A 20,302-nucleotide genomic window follows, 5' to 3' on the forward strand; every position below is an offset into this window, starting at 1 on the left:
AAGGTTTATTGACTGTTATTGTCTGAAAATCTAAGCGATTTGCCCAGGGTCAAAGGCTGGACTAGATGCTGACCAGGTCTTCCCTGATCAACTCTACCCACTCACTACTTCTCATATCTAGGGAGTATATGTATTTGTAATATAATGTTACGTATTTTCCATAAATGATACGAGGCCCTTTTCAAGCTATACAGTGTGATACAATCACCAGCGATCGTTATTCTCCCAGATTTCTTCACTCCTGGGGGAAGGTGGGGGGAAGAGGGGAACTGTCACCCTTTCTTCATCTGAAGTATGGGATTCCTGGCCTTTTCCTTCATTGAAAAGATACTGATTGTACCAAAGTTCTATGAGCACACTGGAATCTCCTGTACTATATAGGAGGGGATTCCCTGAACTCGCATGGCTGGGGAAATCTTAGCCATCGGCATTTCCATTTTAGTAAAAATTTGATTACTTTATAAATACAAGACATACAGAGAAAGAAACAGAGCTGCGGAGGAAATGGGAATCTTTGCGATGTGCCACTCTGGTTTCCGAGGTAGGAAGGCTGCGCTTCAGATGCCCCTGGCCACCTTTCCCCTCCTGGAAGGCTTTTTCCTAGCGCAGCTATTTTCCCTGTCCATTTTCCCTATACTGGAGACACACTTCCCGATCCCTGGAGGGGAGTGGCCCCGGGAGCCAGCAGGGCCGAGGACTTCCCCCCTGGGCCGGGACGTGGGAGGAGCCGCGGGAGAAAGTGGAGGCGGAAGTGCCCGCTAGGAGCCTGGCTCAGCCGCCTTGGGAGTCCGTCACTTGTCAGCGCTGCCCCGCGCCTGAGACAGCGCAGCTCCTGCCCTGTGGGTGAGTGCCCGAGCCCGGCTCCCGGGAGGACTAGCGGTGAATACCCTAGAAGTGAGGAGGCAAGGGAAAGGGGAGGCGTGGAGGAGGACAGAGGCGCGAGCGGTCTCAGTCCCGCAGCGGTGCGGGGTCCTCAGGTGCTCAGCCAGGCTCCGGCGCCAGCGGAGAGCCTTGTGCCCTCCGGAGCGCATCGCGCCCGAGCTGGCTGTGGAGGGAGCGCGGGGAGGTGGCGCGATCACCGGCAGGGAGGGCTGTGGCCGCTGCCCGGGGCCCGGGGGCGGAGAGGGAGGGGCCGGCGGCTACCGTTTGGGGAGGCTCGGTGGGAGCCCGCTAGGGAGTGGGAGCGCGGGCAGGCGGGCGAGAGGCGGCGGCGGCGGCACCTTCGCCTACCCAGCCCAGCCCTGCCCAGCCTAGCCTTCCCGAAGCGGAAAGAGCCTCCGGGCAAAGCCCCAGAAGCCTCCCCCGCTCGGCTGTGCCAGCCGGTCAGCCTGTCAGCCCGCCCGCAGCCATTGGCTCCTGGGCACTGCCTTCATTTACACTTTTTGCTGATTATTTTAGTGGGTATTTCTCTTCTTGGGGGTGGGGGGTGGGGAGAGCAGGAGGTTGTTTATTTCCTTTCCTTTGAAATACACATGCACATGAATCTGTCTCCGAGAGTTGCTTTTCTTTTGCAAAAGCGAATTATTTACAGTTGTGTAACCTGTTTGTGGCCAGTTCCAGCTGAACCGGCAATAAAGTAAATCCTCATTAATAAATTTTGAAAATACAAGCCAGTAAGGAAGCTCCTTGAGGTCAGAGGCGTTCAGTTTTCTCCCTATTCCCAGGGCCAGACAGAGTGCCTAGCATTTAATAAATGCTTTTTGCACTAGTCTGAGCTACAAATGCTTTTTTTTTTTAAGTATTAGGTATTTCTTTTTAAGACTTTGTCTTTGACAACAAGTGGGAAAAAATAAAAGGGTAGAACGAGGCCGGGAAGAAATAAGTGCTCAGAAAACAAACTCATAGCTAAGCTGGGTTGGGCAGGTTTAGGGTGTGATCGCTCGATCTGATCCTCGGGTTCAAGCTTCCTGACTGTCAAGGCGTCTGAAACCAGCCAGCTCCTGCGCCTTATTTGGCCAACAGGGAGAAGCGGGAGCCTGCCTTATGGAAAGCTGCCTGGCCGACCTCTTTCATCCTGTGCCTGTAGCTTTTTAGCCCTTCAGCTGTAACCTCCCGTGTTCTTAACTCTCAACCTGTCCTAGGAGGTGTTTTGGTAGAGCAATGAGTTTTTCTGTTTGGATCGTTGTTTATTTTCATTACCTTCTGGTAAATGGGAGGCTTTTTTTTTCTTCTTAAAAGACAGCTGGAATACTGGAAGTGTGTGGGATAGATACTAAGCTTCCTGTGTGTGTATTGTTCCTTACAGGCTGCAGCCACTTTACAGATTGTTTTGACTTCCCAAAGAACCCAGATCCATACGAAATCCAACATTTTTTACATTTCTAAATTTAAGTTCCTGTCTGCTGGGTATGTTAAGTTTGGGGGGAGTTGTCATATGATGGTTTTCATGATACTCTGAGAAATTCCAATAGTAATAACAAGACTTAAATATATTTTAAGGTGAGCAAAATATGGAGGAAAATACAGAAAATAAAAGTACAAAGCATATCTTCTTTGACATTGCTGGTACAAAATATTTAACAGTGAAGGAGAAAAAAAGGAAACCTTAGATTAACTAATTGTACGCGTTTATATTCACATTACATGAGTTTTCATGCAAAGAATATTAGAGGTCAGAGGAAGTTGAACCAATTGGAGCTATTTGTACCTATAAAATACAGAGTCAGTTTTTTACGTGGTGGGGAAAGACGTCAGCATGTGGTTTCTGAATTGGCATTGCCATCTTTCTTTAATCAATGCAAAGAATTTCTTTTTTAGAAAGGGGAAAACACAAGTCATGTAGCTCTGCTTACTGCTTTTTGCAGTTAGGAAATATTCTCATATGTGCTAGAAATTCTTCCAGTTATATAGGGAGCCTGCTCTTTAACCATTTAGGCATTAATTCAGCATTACTTCCCTGGGGGGGAAAGTAGTCTAAAATCCTGTAATCTGTAACCTAGTTTCATCTACTTAACTTTGATCCATGGCTGGGCATCTTCCAAGATTTCCTTGTATTTTCTGCTGTCTTTTCCTTTATGGAAAGCAGAAGCTAGTATGAGGTAGATAGGCAGTTTTTGGTTTTAGGACCCTCAGTGATTCGTATTTGTAACTGTGATTATGAATATGTCATAGATACAGAAATTTAGATCTCTTGAGATCCTGAAAAAATATTTTAGAAGTGACTGTCAAAAATATTGTAAATGCTTAAAATTGATCAGCAGTCATCACTACAAGGGAAGTGACTATCTATCTAACTATCATCTATCTATCTAGATATAGATATATGTATTTATACACATGTATATGTATATATGTAAGTACACACACACATATATACACACACATTCACACACATTTTTCCCTCTCATTTTTAAAAGTTTCACATGGTTGCTTTAAAAAAAACAATGTGGCTTAAACCTTTCCCTACTCCCAAATAATCATATAAATGTGCAGACTTTGTTTCTGTAAATTCAAATGCAACATAGGGCTAATAGTGGTTTAAACAGGGGCACACTGGAAAGCATTTTATCTTGTAGGTTATGATTCTCCCATAATTTCTATATTAGGCATCTGGCATCTGTTTTATAGTAATCATAGGATCATGGAACTGGCAAGATCTTCAAGGTCATCAAGTCTAAGCCTTCACCCTACTCCCCCCAAGACAGTTGGGGTTAAGTGACTTGCCTAGGGTCACACAGCTAGTAAGTGTCAACTGTCTGAGGCCAGATTTGAACTCCAGTCCTCCTTACACTAGGGCGGGTGCACTGTGCAACCTTGTGCTCTCCTCCCCCACCTTACAAATGAGGAAACTGAGGCCCAAAGGAGTTAAGTGACTTGTCCACTTTATGCACACTGCAATAAGTAGTGGAGCTTGTATTTGAAGTCAGTCTTCTAGCTTGTGGTAGATTGGGATGCGCTCTTAACCTTTCCAAAGACTTGCATTCCCTCTCATTTTCTCTCTTCCCCCTCCCTTCCAAGACCCTGACAAAAATGTCACACAGCATTGCCTATTTGGGAGGAAAATTGCTGTAGACTTTGACAGCAAAATCCTGAAAACACAATGGATTGCAACATATAGTTTGTTAATTGTAGTTTTTTAATGGAAAACAATTTGAATGAATTTAGTATTTGAAAAGCAGGGTACTGAATCCCTCAGATTTACAGGCTGTAGTATCCTCACAGGTGTTACGGGGAACTCAGAATAACGTCGAACTGAAGGCTTCTTGCCAACTATAGTCAAAAGAATGAGGTGGATGTGTGTTAGGAGATCATCTGAAATTAAGTCTGAAATAGTCTTTCTCTTTTCAAATATGCATTAAAAGAAGACTGCAAAGCACTTTTCAGTTACAATTTTATAAAAGAAGCCACATGGAATAAAATTGGATTTCAGCAAGTTGTAAAAAATGTTCATGTCTAGAAATATATTCTGGGGTGGAATTTTCATATTATGGAAACTGGCAGACCTGTAGTAATTACATTTAAACCCTTGGATCCCTTTTCTTAGATGGAAATTTATGAGAGTTTAATATCACTCCCATTTTATACACACACACACACACACACTCCTAAACATTATTATGTTTCTTTAAAATAGACTACTTAAAGATGACTTAGGTTTTTCAATAAGCCTTTTAAATAGTTATTTAATTCTCCTTCATAGGTGCTTTTATTACCCAAAAGTAAACTTTGAACCACAAGAACCATGAGCAACTACAACATCTCCTTGGTTGGCCCAGCTCCTTGGGGCTTTCGACTTCAAGGTGGCAAGGACTTCAACATGCCTTTGACCATCTCTAGTGTAAGTATATTTTTACAGCTTTTAAACAAATGTTCATTGCATCATATGGTACTTAATTGGTAGAAAGAAGTCTTTCTGTGAATGAAACCATGTATTGAATATACCCACCATTCATACTGTAGAAGGTTTGTCTCTCATGACACGGACATACAAGTTATCAGCTATCCAGAAAGAATGATGAGGGTAAAGAAATACACAGATTTCACCAAGTCACCATTTTTAGTGATCAGTTTCAATTTTTGTCCCCAAACATCTTATCTGAGGCAAAAGTGTTACTTTACACAATAGGAAAGACACTGGGCTGAAAACTTGAGTTCTACCCCCAACTTTGTCACTAATTATTTATATGACTTTGATGAGTCAATCTCTGTCCCTCAGTATCCTCATCTGTAAAATGAGAAATTGGTCGAATGAGATGTTTTGTGAGATCCCTTTATGCTCTCAAAATTCCATGTTGATCACCTGGGGAATCATAGAATTTTGGAGCTAGAAAGGGACCCTATAAAGTCTGACCCCTCTCATTTTATAGATGGGGAAACAGTAGCTCATTTCACTGTAATATATCTCCTCTCATCCTGGTGGAGATGATAGTAAACAGTGAAATGACCAAAACTCAAGCACTCTTCTGAAAATTGACTGTTTGTTTTTTCTTATAATATAGATGTATATTTTTAAAAATATATTTTGGTTACATATTTTTGAGAGAATATTCCATTCTAAGCACATACTGTGTTTTTATCCATTGCTACCCACATTAGATAACGCTGTTAATTGATTTGGTAAATTGTGCAGCTTAATTGATTTTTACAGTTTAAGAATAATTCATATCCTCCATTCATTTAATTTTTTTTTTTTTGAGGCAATCAGGGTTAAGTGATTTTCCCAGGGTTACACAGCTGATAAGTGCCTGAGATGAGATTTGAGCTAAGGTCCTCCTAGCTCCAGGGCTGATATGCCACTGTTCCACCTACCTGCCCCTCATTCATCTGATCTGTAAGTGATATAAAAACCATTCTAAGAATAGAAAGAAGAATGGACTTCTAAAGAACTTGAGTTTGAATTCTTCCTCCACATTCTCACCACTAGCTGTGTGACCTTGGGCAACTCACTTGACTTGTTTGAGTCAATTTCTTTCATTCATAAAATGGTGATAGTATCTCTACTACTTACAGGACCCAGTTGTTTATAAACTATTAAATGTGGTATATTACTATGTGTTTTGGTGAGAGACCTAAATAAATCATGTTTGTATTTTTAATCAATTTTAGTCCCTTTCCCCTTGTTCATGAAGTGTTCCAAGGGAGATCAATTTGGATGTTGCCTTTTTCAGTTTAAATCCCTTTCAAAGTCTGATGAAACTGTGGATATGAAGTATCCATGTGGAAGTTACTTGTTAATGATTTATGCTTGTTTTCAGTGTAGTAGCTTTTCTGCTATTGAATAATTTTGATGAGTAAAGATGCTTGAAGATGATATCTTGCTTTGGAAGTATTATTCTATATTAAACATTGTACTCAAACTTTTTTTTTTCTGCTGTGGGCTAAAAAAAAAACAAGATTAAGGTACTTCCTTGTTTGTGGACACTCTAATATAGTTGTTTTCATTAATAAACAAGTTGATTGTTTTTTTGTTTTGATCTGATAATAAGAGATGTCTGTATAAGATGTTGGTAGCTTGTTTTCTTTTTAATGTTTTTCAGCCTCCTAGGCTGATAATTTTAAAAGTCCCATGTTGTGATCCTGATACAACTAAACATGGTGTACATATGTGGATTCCCTACCCCTCTTTTCTCCTGGCAAATTAGAAATGCTTTCCTTTTGTGGCCAGAGTGCTAATTAAAGGTTTTCAAACATGCTGATTAAAAGAGAATATGGCAACAAAGCAGCTGAGTTATTTCTGTTCTATTACAAAAGTCTCTGCAGTCTCTTGTGACCTTCTCCGGCATTGTGCATTGGGGCATGCAGTTCATTTTGGGAGTGGGGGGGAGGGGAGAATGGAGGGAAGCTGAGAATGTGGGTTCTACCATGCTGGGCTGTGACAGCACCTTGTAATGATTTTTAACCCTTTGTGATTTAAATTAAATATGATCTGTGATACAGTCCAGTAAAAAAATAATGTACTTATTTGTCTGATAAGCAACTTTGTAATGTGTCACAAAATTTGTTATATATTACTCCCTTATATCAAAATTCATTTTTATAATCCATTTTAATAGATCACTTGTGCCAGATTAGTATGAAGAATTTCAGTGAGCAAATGCCCTAATTCTCAGTATCATCATATGATCTAAAATTAAAACTATCCACTCAATTCAGTCTCAGTTTAAATTGAAATGAACAAAAATTTAGAGGCCTTGATACTTTGCGTATACGTATTTGTAGGAAAGGTTGTAATTATTTTTTTATGATTCCTATTTTGTTAAATCCAAACCCATATAACTCTTCTTCACAAAAATGATTGTGTGCTTGTCAGTCAAATTCTTCTACTTGAAACTTCACAGACTTTTTTGTTGGAGTAGAATTGTATTGTAGCAGATACATGTTCTATTTTTTAGGGTCTGTAAACATTTTTCTTTTATAGAGATTTGGTTGTAGCATTTTAAATTATGTCTTAAAATATGTAAAATATTGACATTCCATATGACTTTGGTCATTTTTTCCCTGGTATATAACTTTCCTATGTCATTTCTTGAATTAATTCTTAAGATAAGAATAGGAAGCTCTGTAGACTTTTTCTAATGAGTCCTCTGATAACTATAACAGTCTGATCAAATGTTATTATCTCCAATTTCCTATCCTTGAAATGACTGCTTGGCCAAAGGAGTTTGAGGTCTGTCTTTTTATGACCCCATAGTCTTGGAATTGCCCTAAAGCCATGGAATGTGGAGATGGGTTTCATTGTAGTCAAGTAAGGTTTATGGTCTTTGCCAACATATTTTACAAGGAGAACTAGAAGACTAGTTGCAAAATCCAAAGCCACATTTTGGGCATAATTTGATATTCCACATGATGAAATTACCATAAGTATTATACATTTGTATATACTTACTTGCTAAAATGAAGTGTACTAAGGTTGAAAATTGTGATTTGGGATTTTTTGATGATCCTGTTATGCAAGATGCTTCAAGACTACCATTCTTTGGGTTTATTAAAAGAACCCTTCCTGATTCTTGATCAATTTAGAAAAAAGTCTTATTAGGTAAGAGCCAGATCAGGTTTTGGATTCTAAAGTCAAACTGACTGACCTTTTAGTCTATACAGAGAATGTTCTGTCATAAACCGAGGCCCTCCTTTGTAGGGTAAATAGTGCAAGAGGTGAAAAGGCACCTTTTATCCCAAATTTTTCCCTTCTTCCCCTTCTTGACCCATGTAGAATAGACAGTTACTGTCAGTGTATTTCTTAGGGTGTTACAGCTGTGTGTTGGTTCATCATAAAGGGTAGGAAGGAACCAGAGAGCATATTACTATGTCCTCATTCATTCAGCAAATAGTATTGAGCATGTCCTATGTGCGCTGCGAATTTGTGAATTTTCACTGTTCATTCCCCAGGCCTAGAATGTTCTCCCTCCTCATCTCTGCCTTCTGCCTTCCCTGGCCCATCTAAAATCCTATTTCCTACAAAAAAGCCTTTTCTGATACCCCTCAATGTTAATAGGGCTCTCCCTGGCTTCATAATCTCCAATTTATCATCTATCTAATTTGTACGTAGTTATATGCATACATTGTATGCATCCTCCATTAAAAAGTGAGTTCCTTGAAGCAATGACTATCTTTGGTCTTTCTTTGTATCCGCAGCACATAGATTAGTGCCTGGCACATAGTAAGAGCACCTACTCTGTGCTCTGTGAATGCTTGTTGACTGACTTGTAGAACTAGCCTAAGAACTGCTCATACAAGAAAGTATAAGATATGTGCTCTTACGTCTAGAAAATTTTGTGAAGTTTTGTAGACTATTCCACTATCCTAGTTTCTACCTCACATTTGCATGTCTGCTTACTGTATTCCTTATACTTGGATTGCCCTCCCTTAACCTGTTGAATTTCTACTTATCTTTTAAGCTCAATACAAGAGCTGGAATTTATATAGCGCTTAAAGGTTTACCAAATGCTTCATTCATATTCTCATTGGATCCTTACAACAGTCCTTTGGTGAAGTGGTATTACCCCCTCTTTTAGAGATGAGGAAATTGAGTCTGAGAGAGGTTAAGTGACTTGGCATGTGGTCACACAGCCAGAAAGAAGTAGTCAGGATTAAATTCCAAATGTTTATTCACTCCAAGCCATGGGTACCTGCTCTGTGCTATGATAAATGCAAGTGATACTGAAAAGATGCAAAGAAGGTCCTTGCCCTCAAGGAACTCAGCATTGAATGGTGGAGAAAATAAGCAAACAAATATGTACAGACAAGCGACATAGAGGAGAAACAGGAAGTAATGAAAAGAAGGAAGGTACTCAAATTTAGAGGGGTTGGGAAAGGCAGCCTGTTGAAGATGGGGTTTTAGTTGGGACTTAAAGGAAGCCAGGGAAGCCAGTAGGCAGAGATGAGAAGGGAGAGCATTCCAGGCATGGGGCACAGCCAAAGGAAATGCCTGGAGCAGAGATGGAGGGATTTGTTCCTGGAACAACCAGGAGGCCAGTGGTACTAGATTGAAGAGTATGTGGACGAATAAAGTGTAAGAATGGCAGCTAGGTGGCAAAGTGGATAGAGAGCCAAATCTGGAGTCAGGAAGACTCATCTTCCTAAATGCAAATCCAGACTCAGACACTGAGTAGCTCTGTGACTCTGGCCAAGTCACTTAGCCCTGATTGCCTCAGTTTTCTCATCTGTAAAATGAGCTGGCAAAGGAAATGGCAAACCCCTCCAGTATCTTTGCCAAGAAAACCCCAAATGGGGTCATGAAGACTTGGACATGACTAGAAATCACCTGAACAACAACAAAGTGTAAGAAGATTGGAAAGTTAGGTTATGAGGGATTTGAATGAATTTTGTATTTGATCCATGAGGAACTGAAGTTTATTGAGGAAGGGAGATGACATGGTTAGACTTGTGCATTAGGAAAATCACTTCAGTGGCTGAATGGAGGATGGATTGGAGTGGGGAGAGACTTGAGGCAGGCAGTTGCAAGAGTCCAGGCATGAGATGATGAGGGCTTGCACCAGAGTGGTAGTATTATCAGAGGAGAGAAAGAGGTCTGTTTGAAAGATGTTGGAAAGGTGAAATGAACAGGCCTTGACAAGAGATTGGTTAAGGGTGATAAGAGATAAAGAGGAGTCCTTCAGTTAGGAGTTTGGGGCACGAGGAAGATGGTGTTGCCTTCTAGTGTGATAGAGAACTTAGGAGAGAGGGAAGCTTTGGGAGGAAAGACAGACTGAATTTTCAGATGTCTGCTGGACATGTCAGAAAGGTAGTTAAAGATGTAAGATTAGAGTGCAGCAGAGAGGTTAGGGCTGGATTGGTGGATTTGAGAATCATCAGCGTAGTGACGATAATTAAATCCATGGGTGCTAATGAAGCCACCAAGTGAAGTAATATAGAGGGAGATGAGAACGGGGCTCAGGGCAGAACCCTGAAGGCCACCTATCATAGTTATAGTCTGGAACAAGATCCAGCAGAGAAACATAAGGAGTAGTCTAATAGGTAGGAGAGGACCAGGAGAGAGCAGCATTCTAAAAACCTAGAGAGACTCCAGAGAGTCACGAGGAAGAGCAGAATCAATAATGTCAAAGGTCAAGGAGAATGGAGGCTGAGAAAAGCCTGCTGGATTTGGCTGTTAAGTCAAAACTTTGGAGAAAGAAGTTTCAGAAGTCAGATTATAAGGGGTTAAGAGGAGATGGAGAAGAGAGAAAGTGAAGGCACCTATGAGAGGTGGCCTTTTCAAGGAGTTTATCACAAAAGATAGAAGAAATAGAGGATGGAAGTTAGTAGGGATGGAAGGATCAGGTGAGGGCACATGAAAGGTTCTTTAGACCCAAAAGTCTTAGTAGTCTTCTGCAGTGCAAGTAGTCCCTTAGTATCTTAATTTTTTAAAAATCAAATTAAATCTTTTATTTTGAAATAAAGCACACATATACAAAAGCATACACACCACAGAACACAAAAAGGATTCTAGATAAAGGGGGAATAAATATATACATACGCACATACATATGTGTGTGTACACACACATTACCTACTTTTGCCAAGCACTATGCTGTTTTTTTTTAAACATAGTCATATCATTTGATCCTTACAACCCTGTGAGGTGTAAAAGCATGAATCTCTATTTTATACCACTTGCTTTTTTAAAATATACACACACACACACACACACACACACATATTCAAATTTTACTTTACTTTCAAAACCATCTTGCTTGTCTCTGTTTCTTTATTTTACTACTATTCTACCTAGTCAGTAAATTAAGAATTTGGGTTGATGTACATTTTCATGTATATCTACTCCCCTACCTTTAAAAGGTTAGTTACCTTTTAAATAGTAACAGAAGACTTAACTATCTCTTTTCCTTTAGCTTATTTGCCATTTATACTCACGTGGATGGAAAAGATCTAAGCATTCATAAGTTTAAAAAGTTTTTTATGTATACATACACACATATACATACATATACACACATGTGTGTATATGTGTATACACATATTATATATACATGTATATATGTGTATATATACCTGTATGTATATATGTATGTATGTATGTATAATATATAATTGTTGTTAAATTCCAATCTATTACAGAGCATGTATTAAATCAGATTACAAACATGTTGTGTCAAAAGCCCATTAGAACATTATTAGCCCATAAAGACATATTCTCTGTCTATTCGATCTCCTTTTTTCTCCTTGCAGCACTTCTTCAAGTTGCTCCCTCAAAAATGTATATCAGAGAATCAGGATTGAAAATCTCTCGACTAGAATGTTTTGAACATAATTTCCCATGGATTATTTTCCCCATCACGTTGAAAACACAAAATAGACAGAAATAACTATACTGGCATCCTTTGGAACACTTTTTGGCACACTGTAAACTTTTAAAAATGGAAGCTACACATTTTATATCATCAAATTCTATTTTTAGAAAGTTCCTTTGATGCCCAGAGTCTGAGTGAAAATAGACCTCAAAGGCTCTCTATTCCAACAGCCCAGAGCTGAGCAAGAATCCCTGTTGCTACAAATCTGAGAAATGACCATTTGAAGACATCGAGTAAAGGGAAACAAATTTTGGAGAGTCCCATTTGTTAAGGAATTTTGCTTTTTTCTTTCCTGACATGAAGTCTCAATTTGGTTCTTTGCAACCTTAACCAGTGAACATTTGTTAGGTGTGTACTATGTATACTATGTGGATACAAAGTATATATTCTACAGATACAAATTATATACTCTGCAGATACAAAGTGTATACTCTACGGATACACAGGAGTTTACATTCCATAGGGAGACACAACATAGACACATACAAGAAGATAAAAATTATATACCAGGTACTTTTAGAGGAGACAGTAGAAGCTGGGGGCATCAGGAAAGGCCTTATGTAGGAGGTGGTCCATTGCCCCTGCTGTCTGGGGCCAAGATGGTAGATCAATGCTTTTTTTTTTTATCCATTCATTCCACAAGGAAGTCCTTTGGATGCTTGAAGATTGTGAAAGTTTGTCTTCTTCAGGATAAATATCCATTGTTCCTTCATTGGATCTTCCTGTGGCACGGAGTGGAAGTCCTTCACCCTAGTTGCCCTATTCTGGACATTCTCCTCCTTATCAACATCCTTCCTAAAATGGAGTGCCCAGAATTGAACACAGTATTTGTGAGGTGGTCTACACAGAATCTCCCCTAGATCTGGCCACTGTCTCCATTCATGCAATTTAAGACCTTTCCTTTTCTTGGCTGCTACTTCACATTGTTAACTCATGTGCACTTGCAGTTCACGGAATCCCCTGGCTTTTTAGCAAATGGATCTAGTCTAGCCACAACTTCTTCTCATACTTATGGATTTCATTGTTTGGACCTCACCTGTACCCTCATTAAATTTGATTTTATTAAATTTGACTTCTTAATGCATTTGCAAAATTGGTAGGCGTTCCTTTAATACCTATTATGGAGCCAAGGGGCAACTAGGTGGTGCAGTGGATAGAGCACCAGTGCAGGAGTCAGGAGGACCTGAGTTCAAATTTCACCTCAGACATTTGACACCCACTAGCTGTGTGACCTGGGGCAAGTCACTTAACCCCAATTGCCTCATCCTGGGTCATCTCTAGTCATCCTGATAAATATCTATGGTCACTGGATTCAGATGGCTCTGGAGGAGAAGTGAGGCAGCCCTCCTTCACTCAAAACAAAGTCAAGTGCAAAAGTCATGTCATTATTTCTCTGATGGCATGGTCTTCTTCAGCAACGAAGGATGAACACACGTTATGGAGCCAAGCACAGCTGCCTCCTTGTCATTTCAGTGAAGACCATCTTTCAAGTTGTTAGAGAAACATTAGTGATTATGCCTTGTGACTTGTCATTCAGCTAGATCTGAAGCTGTCTCCTTGTACTGTCACATAACCTAAATCTTTATCTTTTTCCAGAATGGCATGAGAGACTTTCTCCAATAATTTACTAACCTCTAGGTAAATTAGAACTCCCTTATCTTTAAGGATGTTCTAACAATTAGGAAATGAAATATTTGCAAAATATTTTATGCATTTATGAAAATGTAGTTAGGAATTTTATATTTTTTTCCTTTTCTCAAATATTCTATTTCCTAGAAAATGTTATGCCATGACAATTCAAGAGGTCTGCAATTTCATCCATGTGGATCCTTATTCCAATAACATGGATCTAAAGCCCTTCACATCTTAGGAAACAGTTACATGGATTGTTCTGGCCAAAAAATTCATCATTTAGTAGCTAATCTTTTGGAAATGAGCCTATTTATGTTTAGTAAGGCTGGTTCCTGGAAAATAGTCTCTTACTTGTTCATAGCAAAAATCTCTAGTTTGGTCCACCTGTCATACTTTTAGCATGATGCAGTTTTTCACTACCTTAGAGCTTGTTTTGACATATATGGCTAAGTTTTGGTTGCATGTGGAGTTGATGATTGTAATTTTCATTTCTCTGGCCAACTGAAGATATTTGAAGATTGGTAACTTTCTGTTACGTAACCCTAGTCTATTCATTGTTTTTGAAATATACACACATACGGTATTTTAATCAATTGAATGCTGGACGTATTTAATTACCTATTCTTTCAGTAGACTTTCGGTGCAACGCTTTCTCTCTTGAGATCCATTTTTCTACTGTCAAATGAGTAGAATGATAAATATGGCATTTTCCTGCTTTTCACATCTTTACTGGGTTACTGCTTCTGGTTATTCCCAGGGAGCAGAGATTTGGCTTATTGAAATCTATGACTTATATGTTTATGAAGGAGAATATGGAAATTGCCCTTTTTGCATCTTTGAAAGTATAAAATAGGAGGGATAAAAAGAGATATTTGTAAAGTACTTGCAGATAAATTTAGGCAGATAGGTGGCACAGTAGGTGTGCACTCGGAATCAAGAAGACCTGAGTTCAAATCCAGCCTCAGACAATTAATCTAGATTTGTGATCCAGGGCAAGACACTTAACTATCCTGTGCCTCATCTGTAAACTGGGGATAATAAAAGCACTTGCTTCCCAGAATTATTGTGAGGATAAAATGAGATAGTATTTGTAAAGCCTTTCATAAGTCTCAAAGTACAATGTAAATGCTAGCGATGATGATGATGATGACTGTTTAGCATTTGTCTTTGTATCTCAGCACCCAACACAGTGCATGGCATATAGTAGAGCCCTCTCCACTCTGACCTTTACACTTTCTCCCAGCTTCCTCATGGTGATGGACTATTCCTGGCACACCCTCAGGTCTCCTAGGCTTTTCCTTCTCACCTACAGTTGAATTCTCCTACATGAGCACACTTCCCCAGTTAGAAAGAGAGCTCTTTGAGAGCAGAGACCATCTTCTTTTTCTACTTGCGTTCCCAATAATGCTTGACATTGTGTTTCCTAAATGCTTTACATTCATTCATCCATTAAAGCCTTGTGATTAATTGATGGATGAAATGGACGTGCTGCTGAAATGCGGCTTTGCTTAAACATTGGTTCAGGATTCAGCCATCCAAGAGGGCTGAGGTTTGCGGCCACTGCTGACCAGAATTCTTTTGGCAGAGCCCACCCTCGGGAAAATTGTGGCTAAAATTTGTTTTTAGTTTCCATTACCTATTTTTTAAAGCACTCTTTGTCCTTCCTCCCCCCCTCCTCCTGTCCCTGTTCTTGGTATCATTGTGCTGACCCAGGTCTCTTTGGTCTGCTTGACTTTTAATCCTTTTCTGTGTCATGGTCCCCTCGGTCATTCTGGGGAAGCCCATGGTCTCCTTCTCAGAATAGTCTTTTTAAATGCATAAAATGAAAATACACAGGATTACAAAGTAAACCAATAGATCTTTGCCTACCCTACAAAAATATATATATATTTTAAAGTTCAAGGATCCCCGGTTAAGAATCTGAGTTAGAGGAAAGCCATCTGAAACCTCGTTTACACTAACTTTTCAAGTGTGTGTGTGTGTGTGTGTGTGTGTGTGTGTGTGTGTGTGTGTGTGTACAGATTTTAAAAGTAAACTCTTGGGAAAATAATGCTTGGCACAGAAGAAAAAATAGTTAATAGAATTTCAGGCTTAACCCAACAAGTCATTGGGAGGGAGCTGGGATAGGCTTCTAGTGTTCCGTAAATTAAAACACATTGCCCCATCTGCTACTTGTGCTAGAGCTGCTGATGGACCATTCCAGGCACAGCCCCAAATTTGCTCCAGGGGGTGAAATTCTGAGAGCCCTACAACATCAGCCTTAGTCTTGCTCCCTTTCCCCCCACACCTGTGCCCCCAGCCTTGCCTGTCACCTAGTCACCTGGGAGTAGTGATTCCTTGGCCTTCCGATTCCTGCTCTTTTCAGAAGAAGCTCAGAAACCTCACTGTGTTCTTGGCAGCTCCTCTCCCCTTCCCCCCCACCTCACCCCCCTACTTTAAGCCAGACCTATTTTTAAGCAGCCTAGAAATGTTAAAATTTTTCAAGATGGGCTTCTTTCCTCCCTACCAGCCAATGACTGCTTCCCAGGTGAGTGGCCCTCTAACCCCACCTTTGGTACAAACACTGCTAGCTGTGACACAGGTTCTCTTTGTGCCACTAGTAAAACAGTAAATTGAGAAGGAGCATTGCTGGGGGCCAGGAAGGAGGATTAGGCCAGTAAAAGGTCAGAGGGCATGTAGCAAAAGGCCAGTTTTTCCCCCTTGTGCATTTGGGGAAGGAATGTTGTCAATGACTTGCAAGCCAAATTTGGTCCTTGTGAATTGATAGGCCTCTTCTCTTTCTCTTACTTGGAATTTCCTGACTGACTTTTAAACCATTTTGGTTGTGGAATGTTACCATCTATTAGCTGTCTGTGTATATTGAATTGTGTTTATACCTACCTATTAATTGTATTAAGTAAATTTTTTTTTGACTTAAATATCTTTTGTATTAAGTAAATTAAGGGAAAGAATTGAACAGAGTTTGCATATTGAAGCTGACTTTAAGTTATTTTGTCTTTAACTTTTAGTATTCCGAGTAAGTTGCACAGAAAGAATTATTTGATCTCTGCAGTTAAACAGATGTATGGTTAGTGTGTTATATTTTTATGTAATTAAAAAATATCAGTTTTGTTATTAACTATCATAAGTATTAGAAGTTTAATTTACAGTGAAGAAAGGGCCTTAGAATGTCCTGGGAGATGTATTAAAATAAGAAATATTTCTTTTCCTTCATAATGAAGTGGGAAAATTAAATCATGACATACCACTATTTTATGTTTGCCTAGGAATTTTTCAATATTCCTTCCTTTGTCATTTTGCCTTTCCTATAAACCATAAGGATTATTCTCATTTTACAAATAGAGAAACTGAGACTCCAAATTTGCCATATGTCAGATATTGGAAGATATCTGTCTGTTTATGTCTGTGTGTTTATCTATCTATCCACACACATATACATATCCACATGTGTGTGTTTTCATACGTGTGTATGTACACAAATATATACATACACATATTACATACACACATAATTCTATTAATATATTCTTAAAGAAAAAGTACTTGGAACATGGATTCCTTCTGGCAAATGATATTAAAAGATTTATTTTTTAAGCTTTTGTAAATGACTTATGAAAGATTTTCCCCAGTAATAGCTAGTGGCCTACAGGAAACTTTCTCTTTTATGTCTGGACTGAATGAAGTTCAGAGTCAGATGACCTCCTGATAGACTGGTAAGAGGGGGATCATCATTCATTTGACATTTGAAAATGAACCTCTTTATACGTTTCCTCTCTGTCACAATCGTTAGATTCTGTCTGGATTGGAAATTTTGTAAAAATTAAGCAAAAATTGACTGTCCCCAAAACTAACCAGACCTTTCCCATGTTTTACGGGGGGTTGCTCCTATCAATATAAAGAATTATTTAGGCTTTTAGTTTTCCATTTCTGTGATTAACTATCTACATTATTTGGTCAAAAAGATTATCAGACTCTTTTTCCCATTTATGGAAGTTCAGGTGTTTTTGTTCAGAGGGCTGTTAAACAGAATGCTCTGGGACAGGAAACTTGAAGCAACATCAAACCATTTGGTTTGTCACCCTCTGAAAACATCCTGGAATAAGTTAGGAAAGGATAGTTAGAATCCTGGTCTTCATAAACTTAGTTATCTCAGTAGCACTACATTTTTCAGTGCTTAACACTTTTTTTTTGGTAAACTTCTTAAAGGCTAAGTTTAAAGATTTTTATACGCAATTGTTAAAATTAAGCCTCTAGATTCTGCAGACCGGAAGATGATTCAGCAATTTGTTTAAATAAGTTGTTGGATCTGTTTGTCTTCCCATAATCCTTGTGTTTGTAAATTCAGTTGACTCATTTTCCAAGTCTAAATTGGATTTCTTTGTTGTATCTCAGTAAATAAATACGTATGTAGGTATATGTGTATCTGTATAGATAGATACTTATTTTAAATTAAGCACAAATCCAAAAACAAATTATGAATAGAACTTTTAAAATGCTAGAAAGATATGATGATAGGATGGTAATTTAATCTTTTTTTTTGGCAAATAGGAAAGCAAATAGCTTATAAACCTGGAATTTCAAATATTTTTTTCATTACTGTCTAATGCCATTTCCTTTCGTGCTTCTTTGCCTACCCTACAAATCCACAGAAAAACCAGCATGATTTTTCTTGTGTTGGATGATGGTATTTAGGTGGTAAGTGAACAAAAATAAATGGATGTCAAATTAAAATTTTGATATTTTACATCTATTTAAACTATAGGTGGAGCCTGGTGAACTCCTAAAAATGTCATTCTTTTCTTTTCCTCCTTCCACTCAGTATAACTGTCACTGTCTTGAAAGATTGTTTACTGGTTTTCATGCTTTAATAGCTCTCAAACTTAATTTTTGCATTAAAATGATTTGCATCTTCCTTTTAATAATGAATGGTATTGGAACATTTGATATTAGTTGCTATTATCACATAGACAAGTTACTTCTGCTTTTTGACATTTAAAATGTCTTCTCTGTGTTTTAACTGAAAATAAAATGTGTAATATTCCGTCAACGGAATGCATCACATTGTCTCTAGTATTTTGTGTGGAGAGAGGTCACAATTTACTAAGTCTGTTGAACATATTTCATCCTGTTTCGCCAGATGTTCAGTGGAGGTCTGGAGTCACAAGTCCATACAGGAAGTTATCTATTTGCTAACATGAAGGAGCAGTGGATTCCATTTGCCCTTTTCACTGACACCTCTGGGACCTTGAGGAGTTGGGGTGGGGGTGGGGGGTGTTCTGAAACAAATTGGCCTCGCTATCTGTATAATCTAAGGCGGGTTATTTCATTTTTCAAGATGAAGGATGGGGAGGGAGGAGCACATGCAGGTGGCCTCTGAGGACTTTCTATCTCTGAATCTATGATCTTTAACTTCCCTTCTAGCTCAAAAATTACATGATTCAGGATTTACTTTTCATCTTATAAACCACGTAAGTAATATCTTCTGTAACAGTGTAACCTAAAAACCCCACTTTTCTTCTTTCCTTCCTCCATTTAGAAGTATATACTCTGGAAAATCCTTTTAATGTCCCATTTTCCTCCTTCCCCTCTCCCCCTATTTAGAAGTATATACTCTGGAAATTCCTTTTAATTCAAGGGTTTTTGGGGTTTTGTTTTCACTGCAAATAGTAATTCTATCCTATGTTTGTGTTTCTTAGGTCAAACATAGTGAAGTTGGAGGCAGGCAGTAGCATTGGTAGGGAAGGATTCATTGCAGAAAGCCAAAAGGAAGGATAATTGCTAACCCATAAGCCCAGAGGAGTATCTCCATCTTCCCTCTCTCCAATAATATGAAGCCTTATAGACAAGGGTTTTTTTCCTCCTCTAGGTTTTGTACATGGTCTTTTTATGTGTGTGCATGAACATATGTGAGCATATGTTTCACAGGGGTATTGGGATATGACCACCCGTGCATAGAATTATTCCTGGCAGCTGTACATGTTCTGATTACATCCCCTTTGACCTCAATTCAATGACCTTTTGACTATGTACAGCTATATAACAGAATTAGAAGAAATTCTTTGCAATATTCCCCGGATCTAGAGTCAGTTAAAAACTCTAAGGTCACTATCAATTAGTGGGGGCATGTCCTTAAGTCCAGGGAATGATTGAAGATGCACTCTGTAACCTTGCTCAGCTTTTTTGGTTTGTGTATTTAAGCATTCTTCAGGCATTAAAAGTGGCCTATGTTATCTCAGAGAAATTTCCTTTTTTGGAAATGGACTGTTTTTGATATCTTTAGCTAGAGATAAAAAGACTTGGATATGGGAAGAAATAGCACTTTTGTTAACCATATCCTTGTTTCATTCTAAGGTATATGTAATTTTTAACAAAGTAAAATTAAGGAAAAAATGAATTTATAAGCTGAAGGAAATTTGGCCTTTAAAATACATTTAAGATGCCTTTTGTTTTGTTTTGACTGTTGGTTTTTATAAAGCTATCTCTTGGACGTTCTAATGCTGTTCATTACTCTGACCTATGCCTTATAAGTTTGTTTCTTTAATTAATGAACATTTAAAATGATATTTGATTTTGGCACTAATTTCCTTATAAGACTAAATTATGTTAGCAATTCAGGTATATAGGGAGGCAGATTAACTTGTGAAGATTGAAGGGTCCAATTTAGTACATTATGGTTATAAGTTAATATCAGCTGTATCAGATTTTAGGAGAAGATGTATCCTTATCAAGCTGTGATGACATTTCAGAATGTCAGACTATTTGTTGAAATTTCTTGAGGTGGTGCTTTAGGATAGAGCTTTAAATCATCTACTATCCTACAAAATTTAAATAGGCTGTTTCTCAACATTTTTACCCTCTTTCGTATTTAATTATTAGCCAGCTATATTATTACTAATGATGATCATGAATAAAAGCCACAATATGTA

The 20,302-nt window shown here is 38.6% G+C and overlaps 1 protein-coding gene across 13 annotated transcripts in view; it reads left to right on the plus strand.

Moving 5' to 3' along the window:
- Window positions 1–699: 699 nt before the first annotated feature.
- Window positions 700–20,302, plus strand: part of PDLIM5 (PDZ and LIM domain 5) — a 215,764-nt gene continuing 196,161 nt past the window's right edge. For 5 of the 13 annotated variants that reach the window (XM_072624989.1, XM_072624997.1, XM_072624998.1 and 2 more), the window contains exons 1-2: window positions 722–843; window positions 4,640–4,777. In XM_072624989.1, coding sequence (XP_072481090.1) covers window positions 4,682–4,777 — 96 coding nt within the window. In that variant the 5' untranslated portion in view covers window positions 722–843; window positions 4,640–4,681. Of the gene's footprint in view, window positions 895–2,245; window positions 2,347–4,639; window positions 4,778–20,302 lie in introns of all 13 variants that reach the window. The other 8 variants (XM_072625001.1, XM_072625002.1, XM_072624990.1 and 5 more) reach the window with 7 other exon arrangements.

The sequence above is a fragment of the Notamacropus eugenii genome, chromosome 7, assembly GCF_028372415.1.
Source record: "Notamacropus eugenii isolate mMacEug1 chromosome 7, mMacEug1.pri_v2, whole genome shotgun sequence".
Classification (NCBI taxonomy): Eukaryota; Metazoa; Chordata; class Mammalia; order Diprotodontia; family Macropodidae; genus Notamacropus; species Notamacropus eugenii.